Below are 23,312 nucleotides of genomic sequence, written 5' to 3'. Positions count from 1 at the left end.
AGTGATTGTATAATGTCCCGACTGACATGATGCCTGCAATTAGCGGCGGCGGGTGGCACCCACAGTGTACAACTATGTCCGGGACATATTGACCCGATCATTGCCTAGAAGCAGCGGCAGCAGCTGGCGGGCCCCCCCACAGTGGCGGAACTCCAGGGCCCAGTTGCAAGTGCGACTGCTGCAACCCTGGTAGTTCCGCCACTGCCTCAACATATTTTAAAGGGGTTGCATGCATTATAGGAGTAATACATCGTTTACCAGTAAGAAATGGAATGAACCACTCCACGTGCGGCTGTGTTAGTGAATATGTACCGGAACAGACCACAGGCATCAGCACTCTGCAGACTCACAGAGTTCATGTTCATGACACACATGTTTCCCAAAGCCTGGCATGCTGTATGGTTGGAGTACAGCTGTAAAACAAAAAGAAAAAAAAAACAAAAAGAAAAATCACACAGCTAGGAAATACAGCAAACATGGGAATAACAGTATTTTTTTTTTTCATTTCAACCCTTTAAGGAGTCATACAGTATATTTACACTCACCTGCCGCTTTATTAGTTACACCTTGCTAGTACCGGGTTGGACCCCCTTTTGCCTTCAGAACTGCCTTGTTTGTTCATGGCATAGAGTCAACAAGGTTTTGGTCCATACTGATATGCTAGCATCATGCAGTTGTTGCAGATTTGTCGGCTACACATCCATGATGCAAATCTCTTTCCACCACATCCCAAAGGTGCTCTATTGGATTGAGATCTGGTGACTGTGGAGGCCATTGGAGTACAGTGACCTCATTGTCATGTTCAAGGAACCAGTGGTGAGATGATTTGAGCTTTGTGACATGGTGCGTTATAATGCTGGAAGGAGCCATCAGAAGATGGGTACACTGTAGTCATAAAGGGATGGACATGGTCAGCAACAATACTCACTCAGGTAGGCTCAATTGGTACTAAGGGGCCCAAAGTTTGCAAAGAAAACAACCCCCACACCATTACACTACCACCCCCAGCCTGAACTGTTGATACAATGCAGGATGGTCTTTGGTGTGGTCTTCTGCTGCTGTAGCCTGTTTCAAAGGTTCGTTGTGTTGTGCGTTCAGAGATGGTATTTTGTGTACCTTGATTGTAACAAGTGGTTATTTGAGTTACTGTTTCTATCATCTTGAACCACTCTGCCCATTCTCCTCTGACATCGACAAGGCATTTTCCTCTACACAAGTGCCACTCCCTGTATATTTACTCTTTTTTGGAAAATTCTCTGCAAACACTAGAGATGGTTGTGCGTGAAAATCCCAGTAGATCAGCAGTTTTTTGAAATACTCAGGCCAGCCTATTTTGCACCAACAATCATGGCACATTCAAAGTCACTTTAATCCCCTTTCGTCACCATTCTGATTCACGGTTTGAACATCAGCAAGTCGTCTTCACCACGTCGTCTAGATGCCTAATTGCTATGGTTGCTGTCATGTGATTGGCTAATTAGCAATTTTTGTTACCAAGCAATTGAACAGGTGTACCTAAAAAAGCGGCTGGTGAGTGTATATGTCACATGCGACAAACTCAAGAGATTGCAATCAAATGTAACAAAGCTGTTACATTTGTAATCTCCCCAGCTGGCAAGTGAGCTAGGAATATTTTGTTGGAAGCTGGAATGCACATTGATGAGTCCGGATTTGAGCAGCTTATAGAATCCCTTGCCTGAGCAGTGGTTACTGAGGAGTGTTCCTGGTGATTAACCCCTTGGGGAAAGCGCTATTTCATTTTCAGGTGAGCGTGGTGTATTCACTGGTGAAGGGGACTGAGTTGTTTCCTTATTTCCTGCATAGACAATTGAGTACTGTCCGTGATACTTTTTTTATTTGCACTAACATACAATTTTTTAGGACAAGCTTTCGGGGTATGTCCCCTTCATCAAGATCCAAGCAGTACTGATTCACAAAATGTTAGCAGAATGGTAAAAAAAAAAAAAAACACAAAATCTCTAAGCCAAAGGAAAAAAAAAAAAAAAAAAAAGAGAAAACCAAACAAACATAAATTGAACTGGCATGGTAATAAAACTAGCATATTAAGTAAGATAAGACAGAGGGAGAGCTGAAGACGGGGGAAGGTGGGAGGGAAAGTCACAGAGGGGGTCGTAAAACTGTAGGATAATGAGCAAGGAAACTCATATCTAAGTTTAAGCCGTTCTGTTTAGTGTCAAAAAGAAGTATCATTCTTAATTCAAAAGTTTTCCTTTCCTGGATGGTTCTAAAATTCCCTTTAAGAACTAAAACATTGAGGTCTTCTATAGTGTGGTCCGGTTGTGAAAAATGATGTCCCACAGGTGTGCAGAAACTATCTTCTTTATGTTCTTTGATGGTATGTCTGTGCAAATTCATCCTCACCTGCAACTTCTGTCCTGTTTCGCCTACATAAGATCCTTTGTTACATCTTTTGCATTGGATGAGGTATAGAACATTATTGGAGGTGCAGTTGTATGATCCTGTTACATTAAAGGTCCCATGTGTGTGTGTGTGACACTTTTAGACAGGTTGATCTGGTTGCACAGTTTGCAGCGTTTTTTGTGGCAGGGTTTGCTCCCATTATTTGTGACTTCATAATCAGAATGAAGTTTTCTGCTGATTAGTTTATGTCTGAGGTTGGGTGGTTGTCTGAAAGCCAGTATTGGAGGTTGTTGGAATATTCCTTTCAGAGTTTCATCTTCTGTTATGATGGGTTGTAAATCTTTGATTATCTTTCTTATCCCTTCTAGTCCTGGATTGTATGTGGTGACTAGAGGTACACGGTTATTTGTTTTTTTCTCTTTGTATTGGAGAAGATTTTCTCTTTGGGTTTTCAAGGCTGTGTTTATGCTGGTGTTGATGGTTTTGCTTTTGTAACCTTTCTTATGGAAGGAGTTTGCTAGTGTTCTGAGATGTTTATCTCTGTCTTCTGGGTCTGAACATATTCGGTGGTATCTGATGGCCCGTTTAGTGTGTTGGGGGTGAAAACTGGAACTGTGGAGATAGCTGCATCGGTCAGTCGGTTTCCTGTATATGGAAGTATGAAGCTTGTCATCCCTGATGTATACTGTGGTGTCTAGGAAGTTGACATGCCTGTTAGAATAATCCATTTTAAGTTTGATAGATGGGTGAAATGTGTTGATCAATGAAAAAAATAGTTTGAGATTTTCCTCACCTTCTGTCCATATGATGAAAATATCATCAATATAGCGATAATATCTGTATGGCTTATGTTGTATGCTGTTCAGGAATTTGTCCTCCAAATCAGCCATAAATAAGTTTGCATACTGGGGTGCCATTTTACTTCCCATAGCAGTACCCATACACTGGAGATAGATGTCGTTATTGAAAGTGAAGTAGTTGTGTGTAAGAATGAATTCGATGAGCTGTGTAACATCCTCAGCACTGTATTTGTGGTTTGGTGAGGATGATAGGAATCTGTGACATGCAGCCAATCCATCCTTGTGAGGGATGTTACTATACAGCGATTCTACATCCATAGTGACTAGAAGTGTATTTGGTGGTAATTGCTGTATATTGTTAAGCTTGTTAAGAAAGTCAGTTGTGTCTTAAAGGAAACTCACAGTATTCATGACTAATGGTTTTAAAATATTTTCTACAAGGCCTGAGATATGTCACATATCTCAGGCCTTGTAGAAAATATTTTAAAACCATTAGTCATGAATACTGTGAGTTTCCTTCAAGACACAACTGAGTTTCTTAACAAGCTTAACAATATACAGCAATTACCACCAAATACACTTCTAGTCACTATGGATGTAGAATCGCTGTATAGTAACATCCCTCACAAGGATGGATTGCCTGCATGTCACAGATTCCTATCATCCTCACCAAACCACAAATACAGTGCTGAGGATGTTACACAGCTCATCGAATTCATTCTTACACACAACTACTTCACTTTCAATAACGACATCTATCTCCAGTGTATGGGTACTGCTATGGGAAGTAAAATGGCACCCCAGTATGCAAACTTATTTATGGCTGATTTGGAGGACAAATTCCTGAACAGCATACAACATAAGCCATACAGATATTATCGCTATATTGATGATATTTTCATCATATGGACAGAAGGTGAGGAAAATCTCAAACTATTTTTTTCATTGATCAATACATTTCACCCATCTATCAAACTTAAAATGGATTATTCTAACAGGCATGTCAACTTCCTAGACACCACAGTATACATCAGGGATGACAAGCTTCATACTTCCATATACAGGAAACCGACTGACCGATGCAGCTATCTCCACAGTTCCAGTTTTCACCCCCAACACACTAAACGGGCCATCATACACAGCCAGGCCATCAGATACCACCGAATATGTTCAGACCCAGAAGACAGAGATAAACATCTCAGAACACTAGCAAACTCCTTCCATAAGAAAGGTTACAAAAGCAAAACCATCAACACCAGCATAAACACAGCCTTGAAAACCCAAAGAGAAAATCTTCTCCAATACAAAGAGAAAAAAACAAATAACCGTGTACCTCTAGTCACCACATACAATCCAGGACTAGAAGGGATAAGAAAGATAATCAAAGATTTACAACCCATCATAACAGAAGATGAAACTCTGAAAGGAATATTCCAACAACCTCCAATACTGGCTTTCAGACAACCACCCAACCTCAGACATAAACTAATCAGCAGAAAACTTCATTCTGATTATGAAGTCACAAATAATGGGAGCAAACCCTGCCACAAAAAACGCTGCAAACTGTGCAACCAGATCAACCTGTCTAAAAGTGTCACACACACACACACATGGGACCTTTAATGTAACAGGATCATACAACTGCACCTCCAATAATGTTCTATACCTCATCCAATGCAAAAGATGTAACAAAGGATCTTATGTAGGCGAAACAGGACAGAAGTTGCAGGTGAGGATGAATTTGCACAGACATACCATCAAAGAACATAAAGAAGATAGTTTCTGCACACCTGTGGGACATCATTTTTCACAACCGGACCACACTATAGAAGACCTCAATGTTTTAGTTCTTAAAGGGAATTTTAGAACCATCCAGGAAAGGAAAACTTTTGAATTAAGAATGATACTTCTTTTTGACACTAAACAGAACGGCTTAAACTTAGATATGGGTTTCCTTGCTCATTATCCTACAGTTTTACGACCCCCTCTGCGACTTTCCCTCCCACCTTCCCCCGTCTTCAGCTCTCCCTCTGTCTTATCTTACTTAATATGCTAGTTTTATTACCATGCCAGTTCAATTTATGTTTGTTTGGTTTTCTCTTTTTTTTTTTTTTTTTTCCTTTGGCTTAGAGATTTTGTGTTTTTTTTTTTACCATTCTGCTAACATTTTGTGAATCAGTACTGCTTGGATCTTGATGAAGGGGACATACCCCGAAAGCTTGTCCTGAAAAATTGTATGTTAGTGCAAATAAAAAAAGTATCACGGACAGTACTCAATTGTCTATGTCGCAAGTGCACTAATACGGCTACAATGACCTCAAGCTTATTTCCTGCACAACCCGAATTGGATTGGGATCTTGCTGTCTATGGACTATCTTTTTATCTTGCCCTGCACTTTATTTTTATGGAATATTTTACGAGATAGTAGTGATTTATCTTGTGTTCAGCTGCAATATTTTAATTTTACATCATCTGTCTGCGCTGATTGATTTTTGTATTAGAGTTCTTGGTTGCTAGGATGCAGGCAGTTCATACAGCTTCTGCCACAAAGCATCCTTGATATTCAAGGCCAATAGCATACATTTTTGCTAAACGCATGTAAATGTTAGCACAGACGTTTCCATGCATACAGCATTAACCACTTGCCGATCGCCGCACGACTATTTACTGCGGTGGTCAGCCCCGGCCAGGCAAAGTGACGTAGTACTACGTCGCTACCTCCCGCCGGTCCTGTGCGCGCTCCTGTGCGCCCCCCCGACACCGATGGCTTGATTGGGTTCAGAACCGATCAGTCATCAGGTCCAGGCCAATGATTTTTGGCCTGGACCTGTAGATCGGTCCTGCCCAATCAGAATCCATGCTGAGCCTGTGAAATGTAAACACAGGCTCAGAAAAGATGTGCCCTCCTCTCCCATGATCCTTTTTGGATTCATCTCGAGAGGAGAGCACATCTAACTGTAAGTAACTGCACAAGCACACACTTGTACACTTAGATAGGCACATTTAACCCCAGATTGCCCCCCCCAGTTAACCCCTACACCCCCTGTCACAACACACACTGTATACAGCATATAGCATTTTCCTATATACCTGTATAAGTGTGATTTGTGACCAGGTGTATCGCTTGCGACCCCCCCTTTTTCACTTAAAATACCCGCCACCCCCCCCATAAAGATTTAACCCCCTGATCACCCCCAGTTAACCCCTTCCCCCCTGTCACATTGAACACTAATACAAACGTAATATACTGTGTTTTTGTATTTTGTATTAGTGCGATTGTGACTTGACTTAGCGCTAGCGACTTAGTTTCTGTCCAAAAGGAGGTTTAGGGTCCCTGCCACCTCCCCAATAAAGATTTAACCCCCGATCACCCCTACACCCCCTGTCACAACACACAGTGTATACAGTATATAGCATTTTCCTATATACCCGTATAAGTGTGATTTGTGACCAGGTGTAGCGCTTGCAGCCTTCCCTTTTTCACTTAAAATACCCGCCACCCCCCAATAAAGATTTAACCCCCTGATCCCCCCCCCCCCCTGGTAACCCCTTCCCCCCTGTCACATTGCATACTAATACAAACGTAATATACTGTTTTTCTGTATTTTGTATTAGTGTGTTTGTGACTTGAATTAAAGCTAGCGACTTAGTTTCTGTCCCAAGGAGGTTTAGGGTCCCCGCCACCCCCCCAATAAAGATTTAACCCCCTGATCCCCCCCTGATCACCCCTACACCCCCTGTCACAACACACACTGTGTACAGTATATAGCATTTTCTATATACCCGTATAAGTGTGACTTGTGACCAGGTCTAGCGCTTGCGGTCCTTCCTTTTATCCTTAGGATACCCGCCACCCCCTCCCAATAAAGATTTAACCCCCTGATCCCCATCCCCCCGATCACATCCAGTTAACCCCTTCCCCCCTGTCACATTGCACACTAATACACACGTAATATCGTGTTTTTACTGTATATTGTATTAGTGTGATTGTGACTTGAGGTTGCGCTAGCGAGTTCGTTTCTATCCCAAAGGAGGTTTAGGGTCCCTGCCACCCCCCCCCATAAAGATTTAACCCCCTGATCCCCCCTGATCACCCCTACACCCCCTGTCACAACACACACTGTATACAGTATATAGCATTTTCCTATATACCCGTATAAGTGTGATTTGTGACCAGGTGTAGCACTTGCAGCCTTCCCTTTTTCACTTAAAATACCCGCCACCCCCCTAATAAAGATTTAACCCCCTGATCCCCCCTGGTAACCCCTTCCCCCCTGTCACATTGCACACTAATACAAACGTAATATACTGTTTTTCTGTATTTTGTTTAAGCGTGTTTGTGACTTGAATTAGCGCTAGCGACTTAGTTTCTGTCCCAAGGAGGTTTAGGGTCCCCGCCACCCCCCCAATAAAGATTTAACCCCCTGATCCCCCCCTGATCACCCCTACACCCCCTGTCACAACACACACTGTATACAGTATATAGCATTTTTTATATACCCGTATAAGTGTAACTTGTGACCAGGTCTAGTGCTTGCGGTCATTCCTTTTATCCTTAGGATACCCGCCACCCCCTCCCAATAAAGATTTAATCCCCTGATCCCCCCCTGATCACATCCAGTTAACCCCTTCCCCCATCACATTGCACACTAATACACACGTAATATAGTGTTTTTACTGTATTTTGTATTAGTGTGATTGTGATTTGAGGTTGCGATAGCGAGTTAGTTTCTATCCAAAAGGAGGTTTATGGTCCCTGCCACCCCCCCCCAAGAAAGATTTAACCCCCTGATCGCCCCAGTTAACCCCTTTATTGTCCCGTCACAGTGTCACTTTTATAGTGTACAGTTTTTTTTTCTGATCACTATTATTAGTGACATTAGCTAGTGTTCGTGTCAGTCTAAAAAAGCGCAGATCCCCGGCGCATAGTTAGAAATAACCCCTTGATTACCACACACACACACACACGCACATACACTTCCATTACTAGTATAGTGTTTGAACAGATCAATATCTGATCTGATCAGAACTATACTAGCATCCCCATTGTTTAGGGTTCCCAAAATGCGGTGTTTGCACAGTCAGTACTGATTCCTGCCAGCGCCTGCGTTTAACCCCTCTGCTCAGCCCACCCCACCCAGGCAAGTGTAGTAATCAATAGATTACTGTCACTTACAAAAAAACACAACACACAAAACCACTGTGTTAGCAGAGTCAGGCCTGATCCCTGCTAGCATTAGCAGTTTTTTTTGGTAGCGCTTGAAATAGTCCTTGACAACCAGGTGCTTTTATTACCTGTGAGTCAACACTACTGTACCTGTAAATTTAGTTACCAAAATGACCAAACGTTGGTACAGTGGTGAAGAGGCTTATAGTATACTTGCCGTGTCAGATGATAGCGATGGGGAAGCTACACTGGCAGAATTAGTGTCAGTATACGAACCTGATGACAGCAGTGGCTCCCTGACAGATAGCTCAGACGACGGATGGGTCCCTGTTAGACCCAGGTGTACCCGACCCCATTCTGGAGTTGTTGAGATGCAGGAATCGCAGGGTTCTCGTATGGAGCAGAGTGTGGTTACTAGTGCCGCTCATCCTTCTGGTGACCTGGCAAGCGCCAGCGGCCTAGTACACTCTGGACCTAGTACAACCAGCACTGCAGTAACACTTGGTGACGTGGCGAGTCCCATAAGTGCAGTTGAAGCTGGTGCGGTGGCTAGCACGAGTAGTGGCCCGCAGCCACCGCGTATTCGAAGACAGGCCCGTAGAGCCCATAGTGCCCTCCCTGATGCGCTGGCATATCCCAATTGGCAACCCACTGATTCTACAGCGCCAGTACTTCCCCCCCATTCACTGCCCAACCTTGAATCCATGTGGAGACAGCTGGTTTTATGCCCCTGAACTTTTTTGAGCTGTTCTTCACAGAAGATCTTTTCAGATCTATTGTGGATCAATCAAATTTATACGCACAACAATTTTTCGCCGCCAACCCAAATTCACCCCTTGCCAGACAATTCGGCTGGAAACCTATAACGGTTTTAGATTGTAAAATCTTTCTGGGCCTTTCCCTCCACATGGGCATAACTAAACAGAGTGAATTGTGGCTATATTGGTCCACTAGCACACTTCACCATATGCACATGTACTCTGCCTCCATGTCTAGGGCGCGATACGAGCAAATTCTGCGATTTATGCATTTCATCGACAATGAAATCTGTCGTCCTCGGGAAGACCCTGAATATGATCGGCTCCACAAAATTCGGCCCCTCATAGACCACTTCAATCAGTGGTTTGAAGCCTTGTTTACCCCGAACAAGTTGTCTGCGTTGACGAGTCCCTGATTAAAATTTACTGGCCGCCTTGCTATGAAACAGTACCTCCCCAGCAAGCGTGCCAAGTACGGGGTCAAGCTGTATAAACTGTGTGACAGGGCCACAGGTTATACAGTTAGTTTCCGGGTCTATGAGGGAAAAGATAGCACTGTGGAGCCCCCAAACTGCCCAGACTACATAGGGAGCACCAGCAAGATAGTTTGGGACTTGGTGTCACCCTTATCCGGAAAGGGGTACCATTTGTACGTGGACAACTTTTACACAAGCGTGCCACTATTTAGTCCTGCCGGCTGCATGAGAGGCATTTTTCACATGTCCTCCCGAGTACCCCTACCCAAAGACACCCCCAAAGAAGATGTCGTGTCTGTAGCAGGCGCGGATTTAGGCGTGACACCCGCTTTTATTGTCCCAAATGTCCTGACCAACCTGGTCTCTGCATCGGGGAATGTTTCGAGCGCTACCATACACTAGTGGAGTATTAGTGTAGGGTACAGCACGACACAGTGTAGGGCACACAAACACAGGGTCTCGAAAGATGTTGAATGTCCATCAACATTTTGAGAGACCCAAGCTGGAAAATCGCATTCGCAAATCGAGAAAACAGTTAGAAAAATAAAAGAATCCAAAAACAGTTGTTGTGTCAGTCATTTTTTATGTTCTTCTACTCTTCCTACTGTACTTTTACTGTACTGTTTTTCATTCTTTTGTGACCCGTTTCTCTTGCAGGTACTCGTCAGCTGCCACATTGATTTTATATATTCTGACACAAACAGTGTTTGCGCTCAGCATATATGGATACCTTTGCTGGCAGCAGCTGTGGTGATTTTCTGATTTTAGCACTGCAGTTAAAATCCTATTTTGGTATACGTGGAATAGTGTCGTGTATACCCATCATTAAATTAAGTGGGTGGATGTTTGGGCGGTTAATGGTGGGTAATACTACACATTATTCCTGTGATTTCTGATAGGTTCTCTTTTTTTTTCGTTCAACCCACAGGCTGCATGAAAAAAAAAAAAAAAAAAAACCTACACTATATGCCAAACAAGGACCAGCAATGTACTGGTACGTTGCTGGACTTTGAGTGGTTATACCAGGATGATGCCTGCAGATTTAGGCATCATCTTGGTATAGTTTTTTTACAGCCAGCGGTCGGCTTACATGTAAAAGCAATCCTAGCAGATAATTGGCCGCTAGACTGCTTTTACATGCAGTGGGGGGGGGGAGGACTCCCCCCCCCCCCCCACCGCCGCCTTCCACCGCCTTCTGTGGTTTTTCTCGGGCTCTCCTGTCCCACCAGTTAACCCGAGAGTGCAGCCGGTGGTTCAATTATCTAACCATAGAGCTAATTGGAGATGAGAATGGCTCCAATCATCTCTATGGCCTAAGATACCGGAAGCTACGAGCATTTCATGACTTCTGTTTCGCCAGATATAAACAGGGCCATTGGGAAATTGGGAAAGTATTTTATCACACCAATTTTGGTGTGGTCAGATGCGTTAAGGTCAGAGGAGAGATCTAGAGTCTAAAAGACCCCAATTTTTTTTAAAAAGAGTACCTGTCACTACAGATTGCTATCATAGGGGATATTTAAATTCACTGTGATAACAATAAAAATGATTTAAAAAAAAAAAATGAAAGGAAAGGTGTCAAAATAACATAAAAAAGCAAAATAAAAAAAATAAAAAATCAAGCCCCCCCTGTCCCCCCGTGCTTGCGCGCAATGGCGCACGCAAGCGTTGGTCTAGTGTCATCTGTAAACCGCAATTGCAGCATGCATGTGAGGTATCGCCGCGAACGCCAGGTCGAGTGCAGTAATTCTTGCAGTAGACCTCCTCTGTAAGTCTAAAGTGGTAACCGGTTAAGACTTTTAAAGGCTTTTAAAAATGTATGTACTTTGTTGCCGCTGCACAGGCGTGCGCAATTTTTAAAGCATGTCATGTTTGGTATCTATGTACTCGGCATAAGATCATCTTTTAAATTTTACCAAACAAATTGGAATTATATAGTGTATTTGTGCAATCAATTAAAAAAAAATGTATTTTTTTGCAGAAATTGCGTTTGGAAAATCTGTGCGCAAATACCGTGTGACAAAACATTCACCATTTTATTCTATAGGGCCTCTGCTTTAAAGAAATATATGTTTGGGGGTTCAAAGTAATTTTCTAGTAAAAAAAATATATTTTTCATGTAAACAAAAAGTCACAGAAAAGGCTTGGTTTTCAAGTGGTTAGAAGAGTTGGTGATGTGTGGATAAGATTGAGCATAAAATGCCGGGACAGTTCAAACACCCCCCAAATGACCCCTTTTTGAAAAGTAGACACCCAAAGCTATTTGCTAAGAGGCATATTTTATGTTTTGCCCTAAGTTTCGGGAAGGTGACAATTTGTTTGTTTTTTTTTTTTTTGTTTTTTTCGAAAGTTGTCACTAAATGATATATTGCTCACGCATGCCATGGGAATATGTGAAATGACACCCCAAAATACATTCTGTTGCTTCTCCTGAGTACAGGCATACCACATGTGTGAGACTTTTTGGGACCCTAGCTGTGTACGCGACCCCGAAAACCAATCCCCATCTTCAGGTTTTCTAATGGCGTAAATTGCTGATTTTACCACTGCACTACCTGTCACAGTTTCAGAGGCCCTGAAACTTCAAGATAGCACAAAACCCCCCCAAATGACCCCATTTTGCAAAGTAAACACTCCAAGCTATTTGCTGAGAGGCATGGTGAGTCCATGGAATATTTTAGATTTAGCCACAAGTGTCGGGAAAATTATTATTTCTTTTTTTTTTTTTTTTACACAAAGTTGTCACTAAATGATATATTGCTCACGCAAGCTATGGGTATATGTGAAATGACACCCCAAAATACATTCTGCTGCTTCTCTTGAGTACAGGGATACCACATGTGTGAGACTTTTTGGGAGCCTAGCTGTGTACGCGACCCCGAAAACCAATCCCCATCTTCAGGTTTTCTAATGGCGTAAATTGCTGATTTTACCACTGCGCTACCTGTCACAGTTTCAGGGGCCCTGAAATTTCAAGATAGCACAAAACCCCCCCAAATGACCCCATTTTGCAAAGTAGACACTCCAAGCGATTAGCTGAGAGGCATGGTGAGTCCATGAAATAGTTTATATTTTGCCACAAGTTTCGGGAAAATTATTATTTTATTTTTTTTAGTTTTTTTTACACAAAATTGTCAGTAAATGATATAATGCTCACACATGCCATGGGTATATGTGAAATGACACCCCAAAATACATTCTGCTGCTTCTCCTGAGTACAGGGATACTCCATGTGTGAGACTTTTTGGCAGTCTAGCCGCGTACAGGACCCGGAAAACCAATCCTCACCTTCTGGCTTTCTAAGGGCGTACATTGTTGATCTCATCTCACTCCTTACCACCTATCACACTTTTGAAGTCCATGAAATGCAAAAATGGCACAAAACCCCCCCAAATGACCCCATTTTGCAAAGTAGACACTCCAATCTATTTGCTGAGAGGCATGGTGAGTATTTTGCAGCTCTCATTTTTTTTGGAAAATGAAGAAAAAACAGGAAAATGCATTTTATTTCCTCTTTTTTCAATTTCCAAAACTTTGTGACAAAAAGTGAGATCTGCAAAACCCTTAACATGCCTCTCAGGCATAGCTTAGGGTGTCTACTTTCTGAAAAGGGGTAATTTTTGGGGGGGGGGGGTTGTGCTGTCTTGGCATTTCATGGCCTCCGAAACTGTGATAGGTAGTCAGGAGTGAAATCAACAATTTATGCCCTTGGAAAGCCTGAAAGTGGGGATTGGTTTTCGGGGTCCTGTACTCGGCTAGACTGCAAAAAAGTCTCACACGTGGGGTATCCCTGTACTCAGAAGCAGCAGAATGTATTTTGGGGTGTCATTTCACATATACCTATGGCATGTGTGAGCAATATATATCATTTACTGACAACTTTGTGTAAAAAAAAAAAACAAAATTATATATATATATATATATATATATATATATTTTTTTTTTTTTTTCCCCGGAACTTGTGGCAAAATATAAAATATTCCATGGACTTACCATGCCTCTCAGAAAATAGCTTGGGGTGTCTACTTTCCAAAATGGGGTCATTTGGGGGGTTTTATGCTATCTTGAAATTTCAGGGCCTCCGAAACTGTGATGAGTAGTGAGGAGTAAAATCAAAAATTTACGCCATTAGAAAACCTGAAGATGGTGATTGAATTTCGGGGTCCCGTACACAGCTAGGCTCCCAAAAAGTCTCACACATGGGGCATCCCCAAACTCAGGAGAAGTGGCAGAATGTATTTTGGGGTGTCATTCCACATATACCCATGTCATGTGTGAGAAATTTATATTTTAGTGACAACGTTGTGTAAAAAAAACGGAATTTTTGTAAAATCTTACCGTAAAATTCCTTTCTCTGAGTCCTCCGACAGTCGCCGCCACTTCATAATCTTCACTAATGGGGTATTGACCTTTGCTCCGTAGGAGTAGCTAGGCAACAAGATTTGTTAATATAAAAGCTTTTTGCATATCACACCCCTAGGGGGCGGTCCCCTCAGTCAATACCTCCCTGCTTCCTGCATTCTCAACTCAGTTTCAGTAGCATAGCAGTAGAGTACATATACAAACCCCAAAAGAGGGGCGGGGGCGGCGACTGTCGGAGGACTCAGAGAAAGGAATTTTACGGTAAGATTTTACAAAAATTCAGTTTTCTCTTACATCCTCCGACAGTCGCCGCCACTTCATAATCTTCACTAATGGGGACGTCCCAGAGCAGTGTAGACATGAGGGGTGGGAAAAACGCAGCCGCGCCTAAAGCAACGCAGTACCCACATCAGAGAAAGGAACCTTACCAAAGTAAGAGAACCAACTGGGCAACAGGAAAACGTGCTCAACAGGAGCAACAACCCAGGAAAGAACAAGTAACCTAGGGGTAGAAATACCCCAACAGCCAAGGACCCAAAACAAGGGACCCTAAGGCACTGCCGCACTAAGAACTTTACGGCCAAAGGAAGCATCCGCCGATGCCTGAACATCCACCTTGTAAAATTTGGAGAAGGTGTGAACGGACGACCAAGTCGCCGCCTTACACACCTGGGCCACAGAGGGCTGATGACGATAGGCCCAAGACGTACTCAGAGACCTGGTAGAGTGCGCCTTCACAGGGAAAGGAGGAACCTTCCCCTTCAAAGCATAGGCTTGCACAATGGTCTGTCTGATCCATTTGGCGATGGTCGCAGCCGACGCTGCCATGACCTTCCGAGGACCCTCTGGAAGGACAAATAGAGAATCCGTCTTGCGAAAGGATTTCGTCGATGACAGGTAAACCCTGATCGCCCGAACAACATCCAAAGAATGCAAAGCCACCTCCTTTGGATGCTTAGGCTTCGCGCAAAGCGAAGGCAAGACAATGTCCTAATTGAGATGAAATTCCGAGATCCTCTTCAGAAGAAAAGAAGGGTTAGGTCGTAAGACCACCTTATCCAAGTGAATCACCAAGTAGGGAGAGCTGCAGGACAAGGCCGCCAGCTCCGACACCCTGCGAGCCAAAGTGATCGCTACCAAAAAGGCAACCTTCTTGGACAACAGAGACAACGAGATCTCCCTGATCTTCTCAAAGGGAGCATGCTGTAACACGGACAGAACAAGGTTCAAGTCCCATGGAGGTAAAGGATCCCTCCGAGGAGGGGCCAAGTGTCGCACCCCTTGAACAAAGGTGCTAACCAAAGAATTATACGCCACAGGGCGTTGAAAGAGAACGGCCAGCGCAGAAATCTGACCCTTAATCGTGGCCAACGCCAAACGCTGGTCCACGCCCGTTTGAAGGAAAGCCAACACTCTCGATACCGAGTATGAGCGAGGGGAATACCCCCTGGACTCACACCAGGCAAAATACGCCTTCCAAGTACGGTAGTAAATCTTCCCCGAAGAGGCCTTCCTAGCCTTGATCAAAGTGGGAATGACCTCAGGGGAGAGACCCCTATCCTTCAGGACCTGGCTTTCAACAGCCAGGCCGTTAAAGCCAGCGACTGTAAAGCAGGATGGAATATCGGTCCTTGAGATAGGAGATCTTCTCGAAGAGGTAGACGCCCCGGAGCGTCGACCGCCAGATTCACGAGGTCTGCGTACCAAGACCGGCGAGGCCAGTCTGGCGCCACTAGAATCACCGTGTGCGGTTCCGAGGCCAACCTGCGAAGGAGCCTGGACAGCAGCTGAATAGGTGGAAAGGCATACATCAGACGATACTGATGCCAGGGCGCCACTAACGCGTCTGAGGCGTCTGCCCGAGGATCGCGCGTCCTTGCTACAAACCTTTCCACCTTGTTGTTTAGACGAGACGCGAACAGGTCCACATCTGGGGAACCCCACTTCACGCACAGCATCTGAAAGACATCCGGGTGAAGGGACCATTCTCCCTGGTCCAGGGTCTGGCGACTCAGATAGTCCGCCTGCCAGTTCTCCACCCCCGGAATGTGAACTGCAGATATCGCAGGGACGTGCGTCTCGGCCCAAGACAGAATGTCGGCTACTTCCCGAGCCGCTCGGGCACTCCTGGTGCCCCCTTGGTGGTTGATGTAGGCCACCGCTGTGGCATTGTCCGTCTGCACCCGAACCGTACGGCCCGGAAGCCTGTCCGTCCAACGCAAAAGGCAGAGATTTATTGCTCGCAATTCCAGAATGTTCATCGGAAGGGAGGATTCCTCCTCCGACCAAGTTCCCTGGGCGGACAGAACGCCCAGAACACCACCCCAGCCCGACAGGCTGGCATCCGTGGTGATCACCGTCCATGACAAAGGACGAAAATACTTGCCCCCCCGACACCGCCGGGGACTGGAGCCACCACAAAAGACCCCTTCGGGTGAGGCGGCTCAATGAAATCTGCAGATCCAGAGATTGCGGATGCCCGTCCCACTTGGCCAGGATCTCCGCCTGAAGATCCCGTGTGTGAAACTGGGCGAAGGGAATCGTCTCGAAAGCCGAGACCATCAATCCCAGACACCTCATACATGTCCGAAGGGACGAGCACTGAGTGTCCCTGAGGGACCTGACTTCGTCCTGAAGTGTCCGGAGCTTGTCTTCCGGTAGGAAGACCTTCGCTTGAACAGAGTCCAGGATCATCCCCAGGTAGGGAAGACGAACCGATGGACACAACGTCGACTTTGGAAAATTTACCGTCCAACCTGCATCGTCTGCATCGTGACGGACAGGTCGTTCACCAGGCCCTGACTGGTCGCAGACCGAATCAAGATATCGTCCAGATACCTCAAGACAGAGATGCCTTGGGCTCTCAACAAAGCCAGGACCGGCGCAAGCACCTTGGTGAAAACCCGCGGAGCCGAAGCGAGACTGAAGGGTAACGCCACGAATTGGTAGTGATCCTCCGCAATGGCGAATCGAAGGTACCTCTGGTGACCCTCGAAAATGGGGATGTGAAGGTACGCATCCTTCAAGTCGATGGAGGCCATGAATTCCCCCGGAACCAGGGCAGCCACCACCGAGCGCAGGGATTCCATGCGGAACTTGCGAACCCGCACAAAGCGGTTCAGAGCTTTCAAGTCCAGAATCGGACGTACCTTGCCCTCCTTTCTGGGCACAGTGAACAGATTGGAGTAGAACCCCCGAAATCTGTCCCGATGAGGCACCGGAACCACCACTCCCTGGGCCCGCAGGTCCCGCACCGCCAGGTGCAGATCCTGCAAACGCTCCGGAGACAGCTGAAGATTTGAGGGAAAAAATCTGCTCGTCGGCCGAGAGAGAAACTCGATCTTGTATCCAGATCGAACGATTTCCTGAACCCACCTGTCCCGAACGCGGGTCAGCCAGGGTTGAAGAAAACCGAGCAAACGTCCCCCCACCCCAGAGCCGGGTGAGGGCGCCCCTTCAGGCCGAATTGGCATGGGCAGCGGACCCGGACTGGCCGGACTTCTGCTTACCTGCCCACGGCTTCTTCTGGGAGCCTTGGCCCTTGAAGGGCTTGCCCTTGTATTGCGACCGAAAGGCACGAAAGGACCCCTGAGAGGGCCTAAACGAGGTATTCTTCTTACCGCGAACAAACTTATTCTTGTGAGATTGGGGTAAGAGAGAGCTCTTACCCCCGGAGATCCCCTTTATCAGCGTATCCAAAGACTCGCCAAAAAGGCGAGATCCCTCATAGGGCAAATTAGCTAAAGTCTTGCGAGATGATTGGTCAACCGACCAGCATTTCAGCCAGATTAGGCGACGGTGCAATACCGCCACACTAGAGAGGCGTGCAGCCAAAGGGACTAAATCCAAGTCCGCATCACACAAATACATGACACCCTGATGAATCTGATCCACCATAGCCAATGTTGTCGGCGGAGCAGAGTCAGCCACCAGGGTGCGCCTGAGCACCTGCATCTGCAATAGCTTGGGCTGCCAAAATAGAAGCAAAAATAGGCTTCAGCATAGAACCTGCAACCGTATAAGCATGACGGGCAAGAGACTCCAATCTCCTGTCCGTAGGGTCCCGGAACACCGGGGTATCCTCAGCAGGAATCGCAGTAGATTTATTCAAAATCGCCACCGCATGATCCACCTGAGGCGGCACACACCAACGATCATCAGTGGTGGGCGTAAATGGATAACGATAAATTCCGCAGGGCAGGGAAAAACCTGCGCTGTTTTGCGCTCCCTTTGTGTCCCATAAGAGGACAGCAAAGCAGGAGGACAGGGTTCATCCTGCAAATGCAGTGTTTCTTTGATAGAAGCAACCAACTCATCCATGAGTGCAAGCTCTTCAGGCGAGCCAGGGGGAGAATTATCAACCCCTTCTACCTCAGCCTCCCCCTCAGACCCCCCAAGGTCCAGAGATGATCGAGACCCTGAGAAGGGCACTCCAGCCATAGCAGCCCTATCGCCCTCTGAATCAGAGGAAATAGACAATCTGTGCCGTTTTGCGGATCGATCAGCCATTAGCATTTGCACCTGAGAAGCCAGGTTCGCCACAATAGCAGCCAGATCAGCCCCCTCGGGGGATGCAGCAGCCCCTTGGCCCCCCACCAAGGTGGGAGGAAACTTGCAATCCTGAGAATCCATGCCCCAGCAATAATTGGAAAAAGGAGTACTGTCCCTTTAAGACCGCGGCGAGCGTAGCCCACCGCACACTACTGCAAGGATCGACCCCCACAGGGATAAGAACACTGAGCAGGGAAATACAGGATAAGGAGAAGTAAAAACCTGGAGAGGCCACACAGGCTGCTGCAACCGATCGCTGTCCCAGAGCAAAAGGAAGTGATGTAATGACTGACCGCCCTATAAAGCCTATGTAGGCTACACAAACATGGCCGCTCGGCTGAGGCATTTTATGGGCAATGACAAAATGGCGCCGACATGTGGTTGTACGTCGATCGCCATCAAAATGGCGGCGTTTGGCGCCAAAACACCGCGCCCTACTCACTTAGGGCCGGACACCACAAGTTTGCCTCAAAAAAATGGCGGACCGCAATAGCGGTCGCCTCACAGCATGTCTAACCCCAGTCTGCCCACACAGCACACATAGAGCGGGAGAGCCCTCCCCCCCCCCCCCGCAGCCCACAGAAAAGGCAGCTATTCCACACAGGAATCTGACAGGGAGCTCAGCACATATACAGACATGCAGGGTCACACAGTCACAGACTGACACCCAAACAGACAGGTCCCCACATAGAAATGTACTTACCAGTCCGGATGGCGTGGGGAGCCTTCTCCAGCGACCAAACCGCTGTACTGAGGACAGGGAGTGTCGCAGCCAGGACGCAGTGGAACTGCGGTGCGAAACCGCAAATGGCGTCCAGTGAGGTAGCCACCTCACAGGCAGCATCCCTGCAGCGAACAGGGATGGGTCGTTCAATATGCCAGGGAAACCTGACTGAACGCTCGATGGCAGGCTGGGGAACCCCTGGCCCTGAGCCCTGGGAACCAGGGTGGCCAGTCCGAGACCCAGCTCCGCAAGATCATCTTCTTCCGAAGAAATTAAACTAATGCTGAGAAAAATAACAGCTAGTAAAATAAAGAGAAAAAATACTCAAATAAAATCAAAAAAGAGGATAGAAAGCTGAGAATAAGAGCCCCAGCACAGTATCAGCTAGCTACTCCTAAGCTAGGCATTAGAAACTGAGTTGAGAATGCAGGAAGCAGGGAGGTATTGACTGAGGGGACCGCCCCCTAGGGGTGTGATATGCAAAAAGCTTTTATATTAACAAATCTTGTTGCCTAGCTACTCCTACGGAGCAAAGGTCAATACCCCATTAGTGAAGATTATGAAGTGGCGGCGACTGTCGGAGGACGTAAGAGAAAAAAAAAAAAAAAAAAAATGTTTTTAATTTTCCCAAAACTTGTGGCAAAATATAAAATATTCCATGGACTCACCATGCCTCTCAGAAAACAGCTTGGGGTGTCTACTTTCCAAAATGGGGTAATTTGGGGGGGGTTTTGTGGTATCTTGACATTTCAGGGCCTCCTAAACCGTTATAGGTAGTGAGAAAATGCAATGAAAAATGTACGCCCTTTGAAATGTTGATGGTGGTGATTTGTTTTCGGGCTCCCGTACACTGCTAGGCTCCCAAAAAGTCTCATATATGTGGTATCCCTGTACTCAGGAGAAGCAGCAGAATATATTTTGGGGTGTAATTACACATATACCCATGGCATGTGTGAGCAATATATCATTTCAATGACAACTTTGTGTAAATTTTTCATTTTTCAAACACCTGTGACAAAAAAATGAAATATTCAATGAGCTCAATATGCCTCTCAGAACATTCCTTAGGATGTCTACTTTCCAAAAAGTGGTAGTTTTGGGGGGTTTTGTACTGCCCTGCCATTTTAGCACTTCATGAAATGAGATAGGCAGTCAGAAATTAAAGCTGCGTAAATTTCAGTATTTACACCATAGTTTGTAGACGCTATAACTTTTGCGCAAACCAATAAAAATACGCTCATTGAAATTTTGTTTGTCAAAGACATGTAGCTAAATATATTTTGGCCAAAAAAAAAAAAAATGACATAAATTGAGTATATTGGATATTTTTTAAAAGACAAAAGTTGAAAATGTAATTTTTTTCGCAAAATCTTCGTTCTTTTTGTATTAATTTCGCAAAAAATAAAATGTGCAGAGGTGATCAAATACAAAGATAAAAAGAAAGCTCTGTTTGTGGGAAAAAAAGGACGTAAATTTAGTTTGGGTACAGCATTGCATGACCGCGCAATTGTCAGTTAAAGTCACAAAGTGCCAAGTTGAAAAAAAGGGGTCTGGTCAGGAAGGGGGTAAAATCTTCCGGGGCTTAAGTGGTTAAATTCAGTTCATATGCAAGACAGGGAGTGCAGATTTTTCTTTAGTTTTAGGCAGCTCCAAATTACAGAGCTTTGGGAAGCTGTGTGCATGAGGTCAAAGCATACTATACAGCTTAATTCAGATTTGAATAAAAAATGTATGCATTACAGATCTGATATGGCATATTTTGTGCCCATGTGCATGAGCCCAAATAGTGCTCTTGTCATACTGACAGCTGTTTAATAGGAGCTAAAATGATGAGCAGACAGTAAAGTTATGTACTGATCCGGCACATCGTGGTAATGCCATCTACCCATTGCTAAACAATTAATTTTAAGTGATTTGGTTTTTTTTTTATTTGACCCCTATTTTTTCTCTAACATTAGCCATAAATGTTTTTTTAAACATACAATATCATCTAATTAATATAAAAGCAGTAGATTAACATACCAAACAAGCTGCAGCTGCTGCTTGCAAGTGAATGGAAAGCCATTCTGATCTTAGCAAAGCTCCCTGGAACAAAAATACATAGGAAACAATGAGAAATCCTTTTTTTGCTTTGTTTTATTATCTGTTCTGCGGAGAATAACAGGCTTACCAGTTGTGCATAGCGGATAGTCGAAATAACTCTGGACAGGATATGGCCTCCTGCTGTATTGAAACAAATACCTCCGGCCTAGAAACACAGAAGAAAATTACAAGTGAGTTCTTTAAATTCGGTCACCAACTGACTATAAAAAAAAAACATTATATCACACATGACTTCATTCAATAAACATCACTTTAAATGTATTTTAACCACCTTAATACTGGTCACTTTCACCCCCTTCCTTCCCAGACCAATTTTCAGCTTTCAGTGCTTTCACACTTTGAATGACAAATACTCAGTCATGCTACACTGCATTCAAATGAAATTCCAATCATTTTGTTCACACAAATAGAGCTTTCTTTTGGTGGTATTTATTCACCACTAGGTTTTTATTATTTGCGATATAAGCGGAAAAAGAGTGAAAATTTAAAAAAAACAATATTGTCTACTTTCAGTTTTAAAAGAAATCCAATAAAATAAAATCTATTAAAAAAAAAAAAATCAAATTTTGTAATAAATTTAGGCCAGAATGTATTCTGCTACATGTCTGGTGAAAAAAAAAAAAAAAAAAAACCTGATAAGTGTATGATAATAGGTTTGTGTGAAAGTTATAGAGCCTACAAAATTGATAGCAATTTTTAAATATCTCAATGGGCATCTCAGCTTAGAAAAAAAAGCTGTTCAGTCGAAGGGATTGCATGAGGACTCGGGGGCATACAATGCGATTAGAGGAGAAGCGTTTTAATCTCAGGCAGCGTGGGGGGTTCTTTACTGTTAGGGCTACAAGATTGTGGAATTCTCTACCACAAGAGGTGGTTTCTGCGGGTAGTATGGTGGCTTTCAAAAGACTATTAGACGTGCATCTCAAGGATCAGAACATTCAAGGGTATGTGAGAGGATTACAGCCACACACACCTACACAGGTTGAACTGGATGGACTATTGTCTTTATTCAACCTCACCTACTATGTAACTATGTACAAGCTAGGCTACGTATCATTGAAAATTTATCAATCCTGACAACCTATCCAATTTCTTGAGGCCCTAAAATGTCAGGACAGTACAAATATCCTCCAAATGACCCCTTTTTTTAAAGAGGACAGTACAAGGTTTTTAGTAAAAGGCATAGTGAGTTTTTTGAAGTTGCAATTTTTTGCCCACAACAGTTTGGGTAATGAAGATTTTTTTTTTCCCCACAAAATTGTCATTCTAACGAGTTATTTCTTACACATGGCATAGATAAACTTGCAATTGCACTCAAAATATGTTCTGCTACTCCTCCCGAGTATGGCGATACCACGTCTGAGACTTTTCCACAGCCTGGCCACATACAAAGGCCCAACATCCAAGTATCACCGTCAGGCATTCTAGGAGCATATATTACACATTTTGTTTCCTGGAGTACCTATTACATTTTTGAAGGACCTGGATAATTTTTTAGCCATGTAGACAGATGTGCTCAGATGATTCCTGTGACAGATGTTAATCACTGGGATGTGGCAGATGTTCACTGGGACAGATGTGGCAAATTACAGACAGATGTAGCAGATGATGTGTGCCAGATGATCGCAGGCAGATGTGGCAGATGTGGCAGATGATCGCAGGCAGAGGTGGCAGATGATGTGTGCCAGATGATCACGGACAGATGTGACAGATGTTTGCTGGGACAAATTATTTTACTGGGACAGATGTGTGACAGGTGTTGTGGACACTGTTTTGAGGACACTAGCTGGGTGATCAGTCAGTAAAAAACAGTAAAAGTGCTGTAAACTCACTGATCCCTGGCTGGCCGCACAGATTGCTCTCCTCCTCAATGACAGGCTCTGTGTGAGTAGCAGAGCCGATTGCCGTTACAAAGGCTGTGTTTACACTGAATGACAGCTGATTGGACACAGCCATCATGTGATCAGGAGGGCCAATCACAGACCCCCT

At 44.7% G+C, this 23,312-nt stretch overlaps 1 protein-coding gene across 1 annotated transcript in view; it reads right to left on the bottom strand.

Annotated features, from left to right (window-relative positions):
• The window catches only part of TMEM67 (transmembrane protein 67), a 193,312-nt gene that overhangs the window by 134,437 nt on the left and 35,563 nt on the right, over nt 1–23,312 (bottom strand). Inside the window, exons 6-8 of the mRNA XM_082258322.1 lie at nt 21,391–21,468; nt 21,243–21,305; nt 259–413 (exon numbers count right to left, since the gene is read on the bottom strand). Of these exons, the coding sequence (XP_082114448.1) occupies nt 259–413; nt 21,243–21,305; nt 21,391–21,468 (296 nt within the window). The remainder of the gene's footprint in view (nt 1–258; nt 414–21,242; nt 21,306–21,390; nt 21,469–23,312) is intronic.

Source organism: Pelophylax lessonae, assembly GCF_965119305.1.
Source record: "Pelophylax lessonae genome assembly, chromosome: 5".
Taxonomy (NCBI): Eukaryota; Metazoa; Chordata; class Amphibia; order Anura; family Ranidae; genus Pelophylax; species Pelophylax lessonae.
The sequence above is the reverse complement of the archived record's forward strand: the minus strand, read 5'-3'. Positions and strand labels throughout refer to the sequence as shown.